The 20,024-nt window shown below is 40.6% G+C and overlaps 1 protein-coding gene across 3 annotated transcripts in view; it reads right to left on the bottom strand.

Moving 5' to 3' along the window:
• Window positions 1-18,874, bottom strand: part of Med23 (mediator complex subunit 23) — a 46,244-nt gene extending 27,370 nt beyond the window's left edge. The window contains exons 1-12 of one of the 3 annotated variants that reach the window (XM_055599299.1): window positions 18,652-18,874; window positions 18,339-18,370; window positions 18,121-18,208; window positions 16,672-16,796; window positions 15,480-15,591; window positions 14,402-14,500; window positions 13,730-13,831; window positions 12,691-12,760; window positions 10,068-10,180; window positions 7,638-7,733; window positions 7,050-7,067; window positions 1,829-2,029 (exon numbers count right to left, since the gene is read on the bottom strand). In XM_055599299.1, the coding sequence (XP_055455274.1) occupies window positions 1,829-2,029; window positions 7,050-7,067; window positions 7,638-7,733; window positions 10,068-10,180; window positions 12,691-12,760; window positions 13,730-13,831; window positions 14,402-14,500; window positions 15,480-15,591; window positions 16,672-16,796; window positions 18,121-18,208; window positions 18,339-18,370; window positions 18,652-18,699 (1,104 nt within the window). In that variant the 5' untranslated portion in view covers window positions 18,700-18,874. The remainder of the gene's footprint in view (window positions 1-1,828; window positions 2,030-7,049; window positions 7,068-7,637; window positions 7,734-10,067; window positions 10,181-12,690; window positions 12,761-13,729; window positions 13,832-14,401; window positions 14,501-15,479; window positions 15,592-16,671; window positions 16,797-18,120; window positions 18,209-18,338; window positions 18,371-18,651) is intronic. The other 2 variants (XM_055599300.1, XM_055599301.1) reach the window with 2 other exon arrangements.
• Window positions 18,875-20,024: the final 1,150 nt, after the last annotated feature.

Genomic DNA, 20,024 nt, shown 5'->3' with positions numbered 1-20,024 from the left:
CACACACACACACACACACACACACACACACACACACACACACACACACTCACATACTTTGGTTTACTATAAGTGGGAGGAAAGTAAGAGAGGTGGGGATTGAGAACAAACAAAAGATACTATATATGTATTTGATATTATCAACAAACAAATTTAATCATGTGTGTATGTGCGTGTGTATAAAAGAATCCACATTGTAGAGATGTCATGAATATAACATTTATTTATTTCCACTCAATGTGCCTAAGATCTTATAGCTAAAACCAGCTTATCCCACGCCTTTCTACTTGTCTTCCTTTTCTTGAACTCACAGTTCTGTCCTGCTCATTACCAAGTAGAAACCAGTGAGCAAGCAATCAATGCTAGCTTCTTGCTAAACCCTCTGTCACCTGCCAGTCACTGAGTGCTACACAACTTTTCAGTTTGTCTGTTCTAGTTTCTGGCTCTTCCTCTCCACTGGTTCAGACCTTCAACACCATCATCTAACCCACTGTAATTCCTCTCTTACTGTTTTGGTCATACCTGTCTCTGCACTAGCAACTGATTCCATGTTACCATTAGCAGTACTTTTTCCAATCTGATTATTTTCCCAACTCTTCACTACTACCAAAAGAAACCTAAACTCTTGTGGCCACATGAAGTGGGCCATGCCCTTCTGTGCTTTCCCGCCTTCATCGTATCATCCTGAACATATTTTTGTTTCCAGTTTCCATACAACTTCATATCTTTCCAAATACTAATACCATGTTAGAAGAGTAGTTTGCTATGTTCTTCTCTTGGGAAAATTCTACTTATCTTTAAAGCATTAGCTTAAAAATCTCCTTGGTATTGGAAGTTTTGATGTCTTCATTTAGGGTCTATGCCCTTTCACTCAATCTACAGGAAACCATGCTTCCAGTGTGCTGACTGGTTGTTTTGTCAACTTGACATGTACCAGGGTCATTTGGGAAGAGAAAATTTCAAATGACAAAATACCTTCCTAAGACTGGCCGGTTGGTCACTCTGAGGGATACCGTCTTGATTAATGATTGATGAAGGATGTCCCAGCCTACTAGGGGGAACACCCCTGGGGAAATGGTCCTGGGCTGTATAAGAAAGCAGGCTGAAAAAGCCACAGGGAACAAGCCTGTTAAGATGCATATGTCCCTGACCTCTGCATCAGTTTCTGGCTCCAGTTTCCTGACTTGAGTTCCTTTCATGATAGATAGTAAACTATAAGATAAAATAAACCCTTTCCTTCCCAAATAGCTCTTGGGCATGGTGTTCTGTAACAGCAACAGAAACCTAACTAGTTATATATTATACCTAGTTATTATATAGACACACACACACACACACACACACACACACACACACACACACACACACACACACATCTTCCCTTCTCCAGTGTAGAACTCCTTGGTGGTATTACACTGTCTTTTCATTTTGTACTATATGATCATGGCACTGCAACTACATAAAATGAATGACAAACTACTTTTTATAGTTAGAAAGAAAAGTTAAAAACCATAAAGGTCCTAAACAGAACCCAGGCACAGGGGCACAAGCCTTTAGTCCCAGCACTTGGGAGCCAGAGGTGGGTAGGTCTCTGTGAACTTGAGGCCAGCTTGTTCTACACAGCCTGGTCTAGAGTGAGTTCTAGACCAACAGGCAGTAGGTGAGACTCTGCCTAAGAAAACAAACAAACAAAAGCTAAACAAAACCAAAATCAGGGCCCTGCCTTGTGTCCCCTCTAAACCCAGAGGCTGGCGGTGCTCAGAGCTGAACAGCTGAGCACAGTGACAAGCAGCTGGAGAGGATCTGAGGTGGTGTGCACTAGTCATACCTTCTGGTGCAGAGAGAGGACCATATGTGGGAAACTGGCAAACTGGAAAAGCACAAAGAAAATGAGCTGGCTGGAGAGGTGCTGCCACAGGAGCTGGCTGGTTCCCCCATCGTCAAACTTCTCCTCGGTCTCAGACCTCTCCATGGCGTACACCACCAGGTCCACCAACTGGTCCTCCAGCACAGGGCAGCGCTGCTTGTGCTGTAGGGCAGAGATTAAATACAGTATTCCAAAAGCCTCCTGGTTAGTTTTAGATGTCACCAGTTAATGGGCGTTAATCGAAACGAGAGGCCAAGAAGCATGGGATGGAGTGAGGTTACGGTTAGCTCTAGTCTATTAAAGCTGCATCGAGTCTTGTTATCACAGAGGAGGGCTTCATGGGAAACATTTTGTCATGTCTCCCGCTTCCAATTAAGGTTAGATTTTGATTCAGAATTATTTCAATGTGACAAAAGTATAGTAGGCTACTTTGTTAATACAACAGGTTAGAGGAGACATGAGAGGGCGATACCATCATTTCTGCAATCCAACTTGAAAACCGAAGGACCTGAGTTTCCAGAGATTAAATATTTAGAAAAAGCAAACGAGGCCAGACATAAACCTGCGTGTTTTAAAGTGACAAGCCCAAGTTTTCAGTCCTGTCACCTACAGAGGTAAGCCAGCTCTGAGTGTCTGGTCTCCAACGTGTAGCAGTGATGCTGACACAGACATTGATATTGAAATGGAAGCTGACTCAGAGGAGCCTCTGCTTTTCCCTCCTTTGAAGGTCAAGCATAATGCAGCTTTAATTTTAAGTCAGACCATTTTAAAATCTAAAACAAGAAAAAGAGCTAGTTTAAACACTAACAATGAAAATGCAACTTCCCTTTCTAGAGGCAAAAAGATTTGTACTTTTAAAAATTATTTAAAATGTGCTTTTACAGAACGAATTAAGCCATAATTTAAAAGCAAGTCCATGTTTTCTTTATAAATGTCGTGTATTCAGTAGCAGGCACTTGAGAGCCTGACTAGTGAACACAAGTACTAAAATACAGATGATTTCCCTATACTTTAGATTTAATTATCGATGTCTTTTGCCATGAAAAAGGGATATGATTTCTTGAATTTATAGAAAAATGCAAAATGGGGACAAATTTGGAAGGAAACAAAACAATCCACTGCACCCCCTCTTTGCATGCTTTGCCAGCTCCACGTTGTAAAGCTCCAATATAGCTGCACTTTCTCGATGCATGCAGATAAAACAAACATCTACCCAAAACAGGAAGCATCAATGCTTGTTTCGTAGTGTACTTTTCCAAGAACACAAGGCCATGATCACAGTCAACCACGTTACAGGGTTACAGGAAGCAATAGTAACACCACCAGCTGAGACTCCGGTTCCTCCTCCTCCAAACGTAGTCATCATTGTGAAGCAGAGCGGAGTGCCACAGACAACACTACAGACTAGCTCTCAGTCAGCATGCAGCTACTGTGTACAGGGCTTGAAATTCACTAGTTCCGCCAACCACCAACAACCTCAGAGAGGGCCAGACAACACACGTGTACAGCGAGATCACTCAAAGTATGCAAGAGTCAGAAAAATCTGGGAAAAGAAGGAAAGCCAGGATTTCCAGTAGGAATTTTTTTCACTAGTGATGAGAATTTGCTTCTACTTTAGAGACTAGCCAATTTGTCAACTAGCCCTCCATCCGTGGTGGCCTCCCATCAATCTACTCAAGGAAAAAAGAGCAGACTAAGTAAAACTGGCATTTAGCACCTCAGTCACTTTGAAGTTCCCTGTCTTGTATTAGCTATTTGTTTTCTTTAAAGGCTGGACTTTTACCTACATGTTTTCAGGGATGTTGTAATGGTCACATGGTTTAAAGAAGAATGCCAGAAATATTAGAATTTTGACAAAACAAAAGCAATTGGGAAATTTATAGTTAAAGCTGATGGTTTTTCAACATATGCCACATCTCATGATTACACCCCAACTTTTCAGTTGAGAATCAAATACAACAGGAGGTACCCAAGGTCCTAGTATCTGATGCAAAATATGTATTGGCTTAATTATTGTAAATAAAGCCAGACACATTACCTAAAGCTAAACATAAAGGAAGGATTGTGCATGTCAACTTGACAGCATCAAAAAAGAAAAAATCTGAGACAATGACCTAAATTCCTATTTTCAGTAATGCTTGTGTCACATTGACATTCAGGAGGTAGAGCATCAGGGCTGTCACAGGGTAGGGCTGTGTGGATGGTGTGAAGACCTGCTGTATGCAGGACTCCAGCTCAGCCTTGCAACGTCGGGTACCTAAGCAAGACCCTATCTCAAAAAACAAAATACAAATAAATACACTTTCATTTTCTGCCTTTTATTTTTTCTCTTTTTTTGGAAAGCCACGGTCTTGCTATATCACTCTGACGGACCTAGTACTCACTATGAATCCCAGGCTGAACTCAAACTTGAGGCTATCCTGCTGCCTCGACCTCTTGAGCCCTGGGATTACAGTGTATGACCCACACTTAGTCTGCTTTAGTATTGCACTTTACAATAGGTATGTTAAAACAATCTTCACCATACTTCAAATTATCTTATAACATGGACAATGTGAACAAGGTACTTTAATAATTTTATTTATAAATCTCTTGCATAAATGTTGAATCTTTATTTTATATGTCTATATGTATATTTAGTCTAAACCTGTTTTAACAATGAGAATATCCAAATTCAATATTTTAAGATCACTTTTCTACACACTAGTTCAAGCTGCACTAGACCCATTTTACCCTGAAGCCAACATGCCCTGCTTCATTTCCACCCTTAGGCCGACTGGTACTCTGCTTTTCTGCATTCACTTGGATCCACTACTGAATGGCATGTGACACTTTTTACATAACAGTTTGCTTTTGCATTAAACATTTCACAAATTTCACTCACAAGGGCTTAATTCTAAATATTGGTTTAAATCAGTTTTAATGTTGTCTATTCAGAACAAGTTGGGAGGAGTGAGTCTCTCTCAATGTTACTAATCCCTATTTTAACCAAGGAGGCTGCGAGTCAGAACCAGATTCCTATGTTAGGTAACAGCTCCCAGTCATTTCAGAGATGGTAGCCAGAGCCTACACACAGCACACAAAAGCTTAATAACTCTGCGTGATTTGTGATGCTTTTACTCATAAGGAAAAAGATTGAAACTCCAATGTAAACACAGAACACAACATTTCTTCCTTTATGTGCTTAAGCTCAATGCTGCAGGCCATGCTGTGGCTGTAGAACTGGGCTATTATGACTGGTCTGTGACCAATTTTAGTATTAACCATAGCCCAATTCCTACTGGAAAATGCAATACGAACAGGTCATAAAGTTTTCAAGCTTTAATTATTGCACTGTTAGAGAAAGGACAAGAAAGTACAGCACAGGGTATATAGTTCCGTAATGATAAAAGATGCAATAAGATGATTTCATCCTTTTTATCCATATGGATTTATTTTGTGTGTTCTCCTTTTATACCCTACATTCCATATGTAAAATAATATACCAAGGCACTTCGGCATATTATCTTGCATCTGTAGATCCTCTCACTACAGAATTGCCTATGACAACAATTACTGATGAATTGTGAATTTTTGACAATGTTTACACTACAGTGGGACCAATACTAATAATGTCAGCATTTCCATTATAAACTTTATTTTTTATGGATTTATGTCTTAGTCATAAACTTTTTATAGGTTGAAACTTGTTATTAAAATGATCATATCATAAATACTTTTTGAAATTATTTTGTCAGTTTCTATTTTGAGGATAGCTGCCTCTTTCCCCTACAGTTAGGGGTGGGCACAGAGCCACAGTCAGTTAAAGATATCTGGGGGGTTGTACTTGCAGCTCAAATGCCATTTAGTCACCAAATTATATATCTATATATCTATATCTATATATATATATATGAGTCAAGTATGACTTAACATTCACTGCAAAATTAGTTTTAAGACAAAGTGTGAAGCATTCTTGCAAAGTTAACTAATACTTACCTCTAGCTCAAGTGAGAATGGATCAGAGTTAATGACTTGGTATTTAAAACGTTATGTGACAGATTATAGGAGATAACATCAGGTACTTTAGTGGGCAAGGAGTTTCAGTTTTACATGTACAAAGGCTCTTCCAAACAAGGAAACTTGGTAAATTTTTTAGAAGGAAAAAAACTGAAAATAAAAAAGAGGTATTGCTACTGCGGTGAGTTTGGCATGCAGTTTCAACACTGAGCAAGTTTTATGGCCAAGCCGTATGTCCGTAAAAATAGGGCTTTATCAATGGAAGCACTGGCACAACCTTCACTATGGTATTGCAAACAGCAACGCTACCTTATGGAGCCTAGAAAGAGCATTGTCTTAAATCAACACGCTGGTCTCCTTTAATATGCTGGGCTCAAAAATTGTTAACAAAAATAATTGGAACCACTATTTTGTTTAAAATCTCAAAGGCGCAAAGTCCTGCAACAGACTTGGGACTGCATAAAAGTTTGGCTTGTCAAACAGCCATAGTGGTTTTCTCCTGCTGCAGGTGGGCCTCAGCTGAGGAGCCCACTCTAAGAGAAGGACACATCTGGCAAAGACTGACAAAGAAGGGTGTTCGTCAAGAAGTGTGGGGTCACCTAAGAGTGTGACATTTCTTAGTCAATCCCCATGTTTCCAAAAAAGCCTTCCCTGTTTAAAGCTTACCACTCCAACTTTTAAAAGCAACATATTTCTATGAAAATGTTCTATTTTTTTTCCTTTTTAAAATTGTTTTGGTTTTAAGACAAATCAACACAAGTGTTTTTGTTGTTATTTGGTTTTACTAATAGTCTGGAAAGATAAGAGGCTACCACCAATCTTTCCAAGTCTGAAAATTCCATCAGGCTAACTTTAGCCCTAAAATGAAAACAGTAAAATGGAGTGGGGGGGAAAACCAATCAAAAAGTGACAGGCTTTACTGAGTGCCAAGTGTTGTCTCTTTCTTAAAAAACAAGAAACCAAAAAAATATGTATTTAAAAACAAAAACACCAAAAACAAAACCAAAAACCATTCACCAAAAAGAACTCTCATATCCCAAGAAGGTTTTTCAGTGGCCTTGGTCTCAGCATGGTCCCGCCAATTTCAAGCCCCGACCATACACGTATCGTCTAAATGAATCAGTGGCTACAAAGCGGCCAGCGTATCGTTAGTCACAATACAACAGTAAGGTTGTGAACATACCTGAGCAATGTTCAAGGTCTAGAGCATTGGAGGATGGGCAGGACAAGACAGGACAGAACAAAAATAAAGGAAGAAAAAAAGAAAAGACAAAACAGTGACTATGAGGCCAGCCTCAAGGAACCCCGAGTCAGCACAAACCCGCCCACATGTCAAACCACCAAAACCAAACAAACACACACCAAAAAAAAAAAAAAAAAAGAAAGAAAGAAAGAAAGAAATAGAAAAATTCAGCAAGGCAGCCACTCTGAAGATATCAGGGGTTATAAAAATACACCCAAACAACAACAACAAAAAGGTCAAAAAATATGGTTAAGTCATGTGTAGGTTTCTCTGGCAAAAGGTAACTTGAAACTGGCCTTATAGAAAAAAAGCAATGCAAAACAAACCAACTTTAAAAATACCTCCCTTTAAATTTAAACATTCTTAATGCAATATATAAGTGATAGAAGACTACATTGTTGAATAAACTGTATACTGAAAAGGTCATCGAAGCATTCTTAACTGTTTTGCTTGGTTAGCTACAGCAAAGAAAATAGAAAAGAACAGTGCAGATCTACAGATTTATCGACTTCTAGCATAGTACAGTACCTGCTTATTTAAACCTAGCATATTGCAGACCATATCCCTGGAATAAGGCTGCTCCAATACATATCTCAACAAAGCAGTCTGTGGTTCAAACAGATCCTTTAAAGGAAATAAAAAAGAAATTACTGCTTCAAGATCAACAACAGTGAATTAAAATTATTCGGAATTAAGAGTAAAGTCTCCTATGGCGCTTGTTACCTTCCCACAGTAGGCAAAACCTAGTGGAAAAAAATATTTAGCGCTTATGGCTTACATGTTCCCACCTTGATTCTTTCATTTAAAATTCAAGGTGAAACCCTTGTGCACAGTCTTTTAAGGGTTAAATGTCAAGACAGAAGTAGAATCACATCTTTTCATTCCCCTCCCTCTTCCTGAAAACACAACATTTTCAGTTTTCCATTTAGAGTCTACACCTAAAATGTCAATTTCATATTGTCAGTTCTTTTATCCTTGGGATATTTCCTAGACATAATGAAACATCACTAAGATTTTTGCTTCCTTTCTGTGCAAAACTGACAATTTTCCAGAAGTTTCTACATATCTAAGCATACAATCTCTTATGACTAAATCTAGTTTATAAAACTACTATAAAGGTACATCCAAAATTAGAACCTTCTGAATTTATAGCTATGTCTTCTAAAGGCTGACCTGGCAGCCATAAGATGCTAGGGCCCATGTCTCTAGTAAGGCTGTCATGTGACCTTGGCATTACAAGTTTTAGAAAGGGAGTATTCTGCCTGTGTCACTTTAGTGAACTTGCACTTTAAACAAACTAGTGCTACTATAGCTGGTACTTATTCAACACTTACAAAAAGGTTCTGTCCTGCATTTACAGTTTCCTAGCACATGCTGTCAGAGCCATCACTCTGATAGTCACTGAGAACTTATTATTTGTATACTATCAAATACCATTTGTAAAATGGATGCTTGATTGTATTTTTAAAATAGATTTCTTAGATGGAATTCTGGGAAAAAATGATGTGAGGGGGCAATTTAAACTAATTTTTAAGATATGCTTTTTAAAAAACTGTAGTAGTGGAATTATGAGCTAAACCTGAAGAACAATTATTGTCCTGATAAACTGTTTTCCTTTTCAATAGCTCCCCATCCCTCAGTTCAACCCAGCTCCGCATCTGCTTGCTGTTTCTTTTTCCACTTGTGCTATAAAATACCTGCAAAGGTGACAGACATACACATCCCCTTCAAGAAATAATTCTTAAGGATTCCTTGTGAGGCTGGAGGAAGGGCTGTTCTTCCAGAGGGCTAGGGTTCAATTCCTAGCACCCACAGGGCAGATCACAACCACCTCTAACTGTGGTTCTAGGGGATCTGGCGCTCTCTTATGACCTCCACAGGCACTGCACTCATAGTGCATACAGAAAACAGGTTCCTTGGGTAATTTGAAACAGAATAAGCAGAGTCCATTTTACACAGACACTATTGGCAAGGGTTGTTTGTGGACACAGTTTGGTTTTGCTTGCTGGGTTTTGGGTTTTTTGTTTTTGTTTTTGTTTTTTCTTTTGAGAAAGGATGTCACTGTGGTTTAGAACTACTTACTCTGAGGCCCAGCATGGCCTGGAACTCACAGTGTCCTCTTGCCTCATTCCTCTACGTTCTGGATTAACAGAGACGAGCCATGATAACTGGCATTGTGGTACAATTCTAAGGACAAGACTAAGGAGCCAGCACATCTGCAAGTCGGCTCATTAATGGGGTTAACGAGCTGCTCCTGAGCAGAAAAATCCCCCAATATCAGTGATTACAAAACCACACCCTCTTTGCTTTGGTTTTAAACTTAGAAACATGACTTCAGACGCAGTCACAGTTGTCATAAACATCAATGTAAAGAAAAGAATCTTCTGCTTAGAAACCTAACCAATGACAATAGGTATAGTTCCCAATGTACTCTTCACCAATTCCAAATGTGAAAAGGGTAAATACCAAGAGAACAATGAGAACACATTCATGTCCTGAGATAAAATCTGGAGTCTTTTATTTTTTTAAAGGTAGAGTTGTTGACAAGAACTTACCTACAGAGAGTTCTATAGCTAACTAATTTACCAGGGGTGTAGCACTAAGACAAATGCACAACCAGAGTATGTCTGGTAGCAGAATGACATAACAACCATAGCCAGATGTGGTGGCACAACCACTATCTCAGCATGAAGGGCAGAGGCAAGGGGGACCACCACAAGCTCAAGGCCAGACTGCTCTACAGAGTTCCAGGTCAGCCAAGGCCACGCACCGTAGCAAAAGAAATGGAAGCCAAAGAAAGACACAACCAAAACACACCATAAAATATAAGCCATAAGCTATCTTTCTTTAAAACATTTACTTCTCGAGCCTATGAAGAAGCAATCTGACACCAAACACTTGACAATATGGGATGGTGGCTCCTAGATGGCCAAAAGTTTCACTGAATTTAATACATACCTTATCATATGGCAAAAGGCCTTTCAAAGGGAAACGAAGAGTCGCAGGGTCCAGTTTCCATGAGTTACAGATGGCTCCCGAGTTGTTCACAACTGGTAGAAGACTGCAACGGCCTGTATGCATTACAAAAATATTTCTATGTAAATTTGACCAAGGCCAGGTCAGATAGAAAGGGAGGAGGTCCTCTCCTATCATGGACTAGGGAAGGGGCATAGGAAGACAGGAGGGAGGGTGGGACTGGGAGGAGACGAAGAAGGTGGCTACCGCTGGGATAAAAAATGAATAAATTATAATTAATCAATTAAAAAATGAAAATAAATTAAAAGAAAACAAAACTTAAAAAAAAAAAAAAAAACAACAACAAAAAGGAAATCATGAAATTTGCAGGTAAATGGTGGGAACTGGAAAAGGTCATCTTGAGTGAGGTGTCCCAGAAGCAGAAAGACACACACGGTATATACTCACTCATATAGACATATAATATAGGATAAACCTACTAAAATCTGTACATCTAAAGAAACTAATCATGAAGGAGGACTCTGGTTAAAATGTTCAATCCCCATTCAGAAAGGCAAAGAGAATGAACATCAGAAGAAGGAGAAAACAGGGAACAAGTCAGGAGCCTGCCACAGAGGACCTCTGAAAGGCTCAACCCTGGAGGATATCAAAGCAGATGCTGAGACTCATAGCCAAACTTTGGGCAGAGTGCAGGGAATCTTATGAAAGAAGGAGGAGATAGACAGACCTGGAGGGGACTAGAGCTCCACAAGGAGAGCAACAGAACCAAAAAATCTGGGCCCAGAGGTTTTTTTCTGAGACTGATACTCCAACCAAGGACCATGAATGGAGATAACCTAGAACCCCTGTACAGATGTAGCTCGGTGTCAAGAGGGTTCCTTAGGAATGGGAACCGGGACTGTCTCTGACATGAACTGATTGGCCTGCTCTTTGATCACCTCCCCCCACCAGGCCACAAAGGAAGTCAATGCAGCCACTCCTGATGAGACCTAATAGACTAGGATCAGAAGGAAGGAAAGGAAGACATCCCCTATTAGTGGACTTGGGGAGAGGCATGTGTGGAAAAGGGGGAGGGAGGGAAAATTGGGAGGGGAGAGAGGAGGGAGCTACAGGGGGGATACAAATTGAATAAAGTGCAATTAATAAAAATTAAAAAAAAAAAAAAACTGACAGAGGCAATGCCAGGTCCTTCAGCCCTTTTTAATTTAATGAATATGCATGCTGAACAAGGCACTGGTTTAAAATGCCTTTAACAATGTTGTCAGGAGACTAAAGTGTGAGAATTTTTATTGCCTGTATTTCATCCAGAGAGCTGGACAATCAATTTGTACAAGGCTTCCAAAAGCAAAACCATTGCATTTTGTTTAAGTATCTAAGGCAGAGGTCAGCAAAGTAGAGTCCCTGAGCCAAATCTAGCTGGCTATCTGCTATCAGATTTGCTTTTGCAAATCTGTACTGGCACAGTCCTTTGTAGTCTGGCAGCAAAGTGGCTATAGACTATACACAACACAGCAAAGCTTTAAATGTCTGAATAATCTGAGATCTCTTCTTCAGGGTTGTTAGTTTGTTTCAGAATGTCCATAGAAAACTTTGATGGAGCATATGCCTGAATGCCTAAACAGCAGCATCACTTAGCCCATAGATACCCCAAGGTCAACCTATCTGAAATGAACTCAACATCATCTGTCTTAAAACCTGCTTCACTTCAGTAATTCATTTAATGATATTAATATCCATTCAGTTACAAAAACTAGAGAGCTCAGAATTTTCTGTCTAGCATTTATATAGTTTGTTTTTATATTCCCAAAGTCCAAAACAGCACCGACATATGAAATGCTCACTGTCTGATCACTAAAATAAACAATGGTCTATGTTCCCAGACAGTTCTGAAACTACCATAATTCCTAGAAATAATCTGGAAACATATTTGGGCATTGCAAAGATTGATCACAGCAAACATAAGGAAGTAGACAGCTAAAACAGCCAATGAAGAGTAAAGGAGTGGAATACAACAGACTCAAAGAGTCTGGTATTCTCATCATGATGGCCACAGAAGAACAAGCGTGCTGACATTTCCAGATGTCTAGAGTTTAGGAAGCATTTTCCAGGGATGGAGCTCAGGTACTAGACTGTTTGGCAGGCATGAAGCCTTGGCCTCGACCCCCACAACTGAGCGTGGCAGCACATGTTTGCAATCCTTGCACTAAGAAGTGGAAACAGGAAAATCAGATGTTCAAGGCCACCCTTTCCTACAGTTTCAGGCTAGCCTGGGTTATATAAACCTCGTCTTAAAAATGAAAGAACAAAACACAATGAAAGGTATGCCTAGATAATTAAAATTTATAAAATAAAATGAAAAGTATTTCTAGTTAGAGGTAACACAACTGTTCAAATGGTCTCTCATGAAAGTTGCACCATTGTACCATTTCTGTCTCTGCCTTATTCAAAGCCCCTAAAAATAAACACTATGATTAGTTTCCTAGAGTGTTATAAAATGGCAACCCACTCCTAAGAGGCCATCCTTCAATTATGTCCAACAGACTCCTAGTCACTAAACTTCAAGCATTATGTAATATATTAAGTTTACTTTAAATTGTAATCTTACCACAAATGGAGTTTATTCTTGCTGTGGGCCTGAAGGTGTCCACAAAGTCTGATACCAAGTTTCCTAGTAACTAAAAGAAAAAGAAAACAAATAAACATAAAAATAAGACCAAGATTACCCTGCACAGTGTGGTCATCTATGGAAATCTAGACACATAAAGAATTAGAACAAAGCCTGGCACAGAACAATTAAATACTAGTGTGTTCTTTCTTTTTCTTGCAAACACTGGTCACTCCATGTGTGCCTATGTTGAGCCAAGTGATGCCACTACATCAACAAAGCTGTGGTGTTTTTTTTTAAGCACATAAGAACTGTCTCAATGAGTTACTAGACATTTACTGAGTCAGTGATGTGGTTCAACTGGTAAAGCTGCTTGGCACCAAGACAGACAGCATCGGGTAAAATCACTTGCTGTGCAAACCTGATAACTCATGTTTTACTGCTGGGTCCAACCAACAAAGGAGAGAAGCAACTCCCAAAGCCATCCTGACTCCACACTCATGCTGCGGCATGTGTGCAGACATACATACTGTGTCGGCTGATACATAGTGTGATGTCAACTTGACATAGGCTAGAGTCATCTGAGAGAAGAGAGCCCCAACTGAGAAAATGCCAACAGAGGATTAGGTTGTAGGCAAGCCTGGAGAGTATTTTCTCAATGGAGGAGGGCCCAGCCCTGGAGCCATCCCTGAGCTGTTGGTGGTCCTGGGTTCTAGAAAGCAGGCTGAGCAAGCTATGAGGAGCAAGCCAGTAGAGCAGCACCCCTCCATGGCCTCTGCATCAGCTTCTGCCTCCAGGTTCCTGCTCTGCTTGAGTTCCTTGTCCTGACTTCCTTCGACGATGTGCAATGGTATGAAAGTGTAAGCCAAGTAAACCATTTCCTCTCAAGTTGCTTTGGTCATGGTGTTTCATTAGCAATAGAAATTCTAACTAAGATACACATAGACACACACACAGGTGTGTGTGTGTGTATGTGTGTGTGCGCGTGCGCATACACACATACAGACAGGAATTTAGTTTTAGAAAAGGCAAAATTTACCCAGTGTGGAAGTTTTCCCTCAGGATATAGTTTCCTGATCTCTGTGACTGCAAAATAGGCTGGTAACAGGCAGGCATTTCGTTCTAAGATATAAGCTATAACCTAAAAGAAACAAAAGACAACATTATTCTTGACTAGCCTCATAAGACCTTTAAATACAAGAGCACCTACAAAAAATATCTAAAAATTAGTAAATGTGGCTAGGAAAATAGCTCAGTTGGTAAAATGCTTGCATCTATGTGGATGCCTGCAAAATGCTGAATAAAGGACACATGTCTGGTAATCGGATAGGATGAATAAATTCAAGAGGTCTGTTATACATCATGATTCCGGTTAGTAAGAATATATTATAAACTTGAAAATGGCAAGAGGGCCTTAAATGTATGTTCAGGAAGCATGTGTGAGGTTATTTTTTAATATACACATATAACACAAGCTATCGGAGTGCGTGCTGTGTGACTTGTCTGCACATGTGCGCTTGTCCCTGCCTATGTGTGTGCACATGCAAAGGCCAGAGATGAGTGTCTGGTGTCACCCTGCTGTTTCCTGCTAGGCTGATGGACCAGCCTCTCTGTCCCCCAAGAACAGCAGGTGCTCTCACCCACTGAGCCATCTTCCCAGCTCCAGCCACTGTGAGTTCTAGACACAGGGGCATGTCTAACTTTAAGTTACCTCTTTTGCTGCCAGGAGCTGCTGGACAACAGCAGAGCTTACTGTATTTGGGATTGTCAAGATTTTCTCCAAAATCACTTTTAGGAGGTCTCGAACACCCTAATAAGTAAAAAGAAGGCAACATGTGTTAAAACAAGAGAAAGTATTAAAGTCCTCTATGTGAGAAAAAACAGCCAGATCTCAGGAGTGTATACTGCTTCAAGGTCATACTTTTAAATGTCCCATTCAGAGGTGACACATTCCTAACGCTAACCTGAGAATATGCTCCATAATGGGACAGAATTCCACACATCTTGTAATGAACAACAAAATCACTTAAAAATTAAAATGAACATTCTATTCATTCTGCTGATTGTTCCTGGCCCTCAGAAGATTCAAAGGCTTCCTGTGTTAGGAAGCTAAGAAAGTGCAGCTGTGCTGTGAGCAGAGATTCATGCGAAGGGCACTCCAGACACTTGTTAACAGTACTCAGTTTGAGAAAAGAGAAAATCATCTGAGAAGTCTTCTGTGACTGGTTTTAACCATGATTTAACAATAACTATCTTTTTGGTCATTACCGGATCATTTCAGATGGAAGGACAAATAGACATAAAAGGCCATGCTCTGGCAACTCCTTGACAGTGGACAGTTCAAAACTGAGTGACATGGTCCTTAGCTGGACCATGAAGTACAAGAGACTCTGTGCTGCTACTTTCAGGCAGGAGCAGAATCCTGAAGACATCTGTGAGGAAGAACAGGACTCTACAGAGACCAAGGCAGAGTTCTAGGTCCACAAATCCCGCTATGTGTTCTTCATTTCACAAAGCAACGAAAGACTTCTGGTACCAAACATGGGTTCTGCCTTGTGACTTCCCCTTTCATCATAAAAACATTTTAGTCCTGTGTATATTTAAACATGTTGAGAGGAAAGAAACTGTAGGTCAACTGAATAGTTTTAAATCCTTTCAGCACATATGTAAAAAAAGCCAAGTTATGAATACTCTCTGCTTTGTTTCTTTTACGTGAAATAAGATCCACCCCTGTAAAAAAAAGTAATCATGTCTGAAAGCAATCACTTCTTATAATTAGAAAACAATACCTTGTAATCCACTCCTCCAATTATTTTCCGAACCAGCTTAAATGTTAAAGCCCAAAGCTGTGTTCTTTCCCATTCAAGAGTGTCAGAGTTTATCAACGATTCGCAAACCATCCTGGGGGGAAAAAGCACTTCAGTTACTAGAGAGAATCCTATAGACTCTCTAATGCTATGGTCTGTGGATGCAGGTGTTCTCAGGGCCATGCCAAGTGTGCTTTCTAAAACTGCACTGTTAAAGTGGTCAGGTATATGGAACACTTTCTTTACTTAGAAGAAAGCTCAAACATTAAACAGAACTAAATGATATTCACTATGCTATATTTTCACTAGAAATGCACATTGTCAAAAGCTTTTGGTTAAATGTTGATCATCTACCAGGTGGTGGCAGACTATTATTTTCAAGATGACTGCATTACAATTTCATTTCCATATGCTTCTATGAAATATGACACTTATACACACACCGCTGGAGAGACAGAGGAATGGTCTTTGCTGTTTGGGCAGGTTTAAAGCTATGCCAAGGAGGCAAAGGCTACTTCTTGACTATACTTCTTTTGCAAACTTTTGAACTCTATCGAACTATGAAAAAACCAGGTCAAATAGACAACACCTTGGTTCCAACCAAGCTCTCAATAGACAAGCTTTTTAAGGACTTCAGCCCTTGCTACACTGGATTGTAATGATGAAGCACTATGGCTGCAGCTGATGGCCCAGCAGTCCTGAGCTCGCACTGCTCTCACAGGAGCCCTGAGTCAATTCCCAGAACACATGCCAGATGGCTCACACCACCTGTTAATCCCAGCACCAAAGGATCCAACACCCTCTTCTGGCCTCTTCAGGCACATCACATATGTGGCAATCACTAACACAAATGCTGTGGGGCTGGAGTGCTGGCTCAGAGGTTAAGAACACTGGCTGTTCTTCCAAATGATCCTGAGTTCAATTCCCAGCAACCACATGGTGGCTCGTAACCATCTATAATGAGATCTGGTGCCCTCTTTTAGCCTGCAGACACACAAATGCACAGACATAAAAACAAATTAAATTTAAAACAAAAATCTTGCATCTTAAGCTGACTTATGTATGGGTCCCATGCCCCATTTCTATCCCTTGTCTCTCTGACAACAGCCTCAAATCAGTTCTGCAACTTTATAAAGAAAGGTCTTCCCATTGTTCATCCCTACCCAAAATGTACCTGGGCGGAAGGAGCCCAGTCTCCACTGCCATCGCTAAGCAGTCGTAGAGGAAGGAGATCCTTTTGGGACTGTGTTGGCCATGAATAAATTTAACAATCCACTGGACACACTGTTCATGTGACTCCTGAAAGTAGAAAATGCTTTTATTGGGGCCTTAAGTTACAATTTCTGAATAACACAAATTGATACTACTATCCCTGGAAATCAATCAATACCATAAATGAAACATTTCACTGTGAACATCAGTAAATAAAGGCAATTCCTAACACAGCAAAATGGAAGAAGTCAGATTTAGCTGTGGGTGTGGGAAGTGCATGCCTGTAAACCCTGAGGGGATGAGGCATGTGTGAGGCCACCCTGAGCTGCGTATATCGTTCTAAGTCAGCCTTAGCTATATCTAGCAAGACCTTGTCCACAAACAAGTAAATTAAATTAGCTATTTGTTATATTAATTTTAAAATCTTGTAATTACATAGATTAAACTTCTACCATGAGATTATATTAACAAATTCATGACCATACAAAACCCACTTAAGTAACTTAAAGCAGTATCTTTATAGATGATATAAATATTCTATTTGCTGGAAGGAAAAAAAAAAAAAACTAATATGGATGGGTACCTCAGCCTGATGAAAATTTAAATGAACCCAAGTCCCATCATCCCAAATCAGAGCCCACATGATTCCAATGACAAATCGAAAGTTTTCATAAATTAAACCTGACACCTGTGTGCCTAGCATGTGTGCAGCCCTGTGTTCAATCCCCAGCACTGTTAAAAGAAAAAAGCATAAAGATGATGTCATAATCCCAGAACTCGGAAGACAGAGGCAGGAGAGATGCTGTCCTGTACAGAAATGGTTCAGAGAACACAAACTGGCTTCAGACAGGAAGGGCAAGGGCCTGAGACAGGAAAGGAAGGAAGATGAGCAGCGCCTAAAACTACTCTTCTGCCTTATGTACTTCTGATTCACATAAACAAAAAGCTTAAAACCTGAATGGACTAGCTTTCATATCTACACTTGGGTGGCAAATCCTACCACCGGCTCACAGGCCAAGAGAGCTGAGCAGCTCATTTCCCTATCTACGGTCCTCTATGAGAAGACGACGACTCCTCTAACAGGGGTCTAACACTGGCTAATCTTTTTAATAAAGACATTTCTCTTTTATAAGAAAAGGGTGTTATGTGTTTCCATTTAATACATAAAAACAGAATAAAATGAACTTATATAATCTAATACAGAAGCAATTTTTAAAAATACTTCCCAGTGTGGTCCTATTACCTCGAACTTTCAACTCAGGTTCTCCAGCAAATATATGCATGTAAAATGCTGGCAGTTTTATTTTTCCCATTCCCAAACGATCATAAGAGAAAGATCAAGGTAGATATAAAAAGTAAAAAAGAAGGATCCAAAAGTCATTAACTAGATTTTAGACATGATATGTCTCACCTGAGAAAGCCCATTCCAAAACTGTCGGAAGGCTGCCAAACAGCTAATTAATTTTGTTTTTTCATCCTCGGGGGTATCCATAAACATGCTGGAAAACAAAAATCACGTTATTTGCTACTGGTTTTAAAAGGGTACAAAGCCTGTAAGGTAGATTTTATAACTCCCCAAGACCAACATAAGTAAAATCTTACAAAAAAGTATGTCTGCCACATACTTACCCTGGGAAAGCCTCTTCTATAATTTCTGTTTTCTGCAAACAAACAAAGATAGTAAACGATCTGAATAATAATGAGAGGGTGGGAATATGTCCCTTAGAGAAATATTCTACGGCAAGACACTTTAATCGGGACCCCGGCGGGAACTAACAGTACTTTCTTAGAATCTGACAGCAGTCCAGGGATCGTCACCTCAGTACAGATTCCGATGTCAAAACAAAGGGGGCGGGAAAGGCGCTGACCCAGGCCCAGAGCCCGGAGCCGCTGTCACCCCCTCCCCGAGCCATCGCCCTGGGTTACGGACAGTCGCACTCACCACCACCTCCTCGAAAATGCTCTGCAGCTGGGTCTCCATCGGTACCATGGGGCCCCAGCCTCCCGGGATGCCCGGCAAGGCACGGGCAAGCCCCTAGATCCGGTGAAAAAGGAGCGGAGGGGCGGAGCCACACGGAGGAAGCCGCTTCCCTCTCCTTCGCTTCCTCCAGAGCCCGCCCGGAAGCTCCGCAGGGCCCGGTGATCAGCGGTTACAAGCCCCCCCGGATATCTGTAGTCCTGCCCTATGGTTCCGCGTGCAGAAGTTGCCCGCCAGCTGACAGGCGCTCTTTTGCACCTCCTCCTGGCTGGAGCCTGAGCTGCGTCAAGTTTGCAGTTTTCTTGCAGCCCGAAAGCCAAAGAACCAACTGGATGTCTGTGAAGGGGTGAACTGAAGCAGTTGATAGATAGCACGTTAGTTATTCTTGCCCACGTGGATCCGTTTCTTCTCTATGGTAGCCTCACTTGTTTGCACAGTAATGGGCACGTCACCATCTTTCAATGGGTGTCGGGAAAAAAAAAAAAAAAGAAAGAAACGCATTATTAATTTACAAGGGAGTGGCGGTTTTGAGCACTACTAGCCCCAAATCGTCACAATCCCTTTGTCGTCCTGTCTCAGCCTTTTGAATGCGTAGATTACAGACTGCATCATATGTCTGACTTTATTACTGGGAATCTATTGTCAATAGATGTGGAAATCTGTCCAGCGCTTTCTTTCTCACCTCTTAGGTCTTTCAGATGATCAACCTTTTTTAATTCTCGAGGAAAATCACTGATTGGAGCCAGAGGCTGCTAAAGTTCGTTTAACTTTGGTGGGAAGGGGCGTCATCTATGGAATAGTAGACTGCTAAGTGCACAGTACTTCCTGAGAGCTTCTAGGCAAGAAGCTGGTGATTCCCCAGTCATTGCCTGACAGAAACTTAGTTTCCCAGGAGATGTAATGGGCACATAAAGCCACTGTAGTAAACACTGAAAGGAACTTTTCCATTTTCCTGTTGAAAAATAGCCTAAAGACTTACGGTCAGTGTGCTGTTTGCTAGGGACATGATATGAAAGACTGGGTCGTTTAAACAGTAGAAATTTATGTTGATGGTGTCACATTTCTGGAGGCTAGAAGTCTGAGATGAAGGGACGTTCAGGGCTGATTTCTTCTGTGACTGGAAGATGGGCATCTGTGAGTTTTCTCATCGTCTTTTCTTTGTGGGGCTGCTGATGCTATTGCTCTTCCTTCTTTTCTTTTTCTTCCCCGCCCCCTTCTTCTAATATGTGATAAAGTCTCATGTCTCCTAGGCTGGTTTTGAGCTTATTTTGTCAAATTGCCTTCTAAATATACTTATGCTTGTACTTAAACTTATACTGCTGTCAGCCCTTAGTCAG

Source organism: Psammomys obesus, unplaced genomic scaffold, assembly GCF_907164565.1.
Source record: "Psammomys obesus unplaced genomic scaffold, mPsaObe1.curated_primary_1811, whole genome shotgun sequence".
Lineage (NCBI taxonomy): Eukaryota > Metazoa > Chordata > Mammalia > Rodentia > Muridae > Psammomys > Psammomys obesus.
Note: the sequence above shows the minus strand (reverse complement) of the source record. Positions and strands in the feature narration are given on the sequence as shown.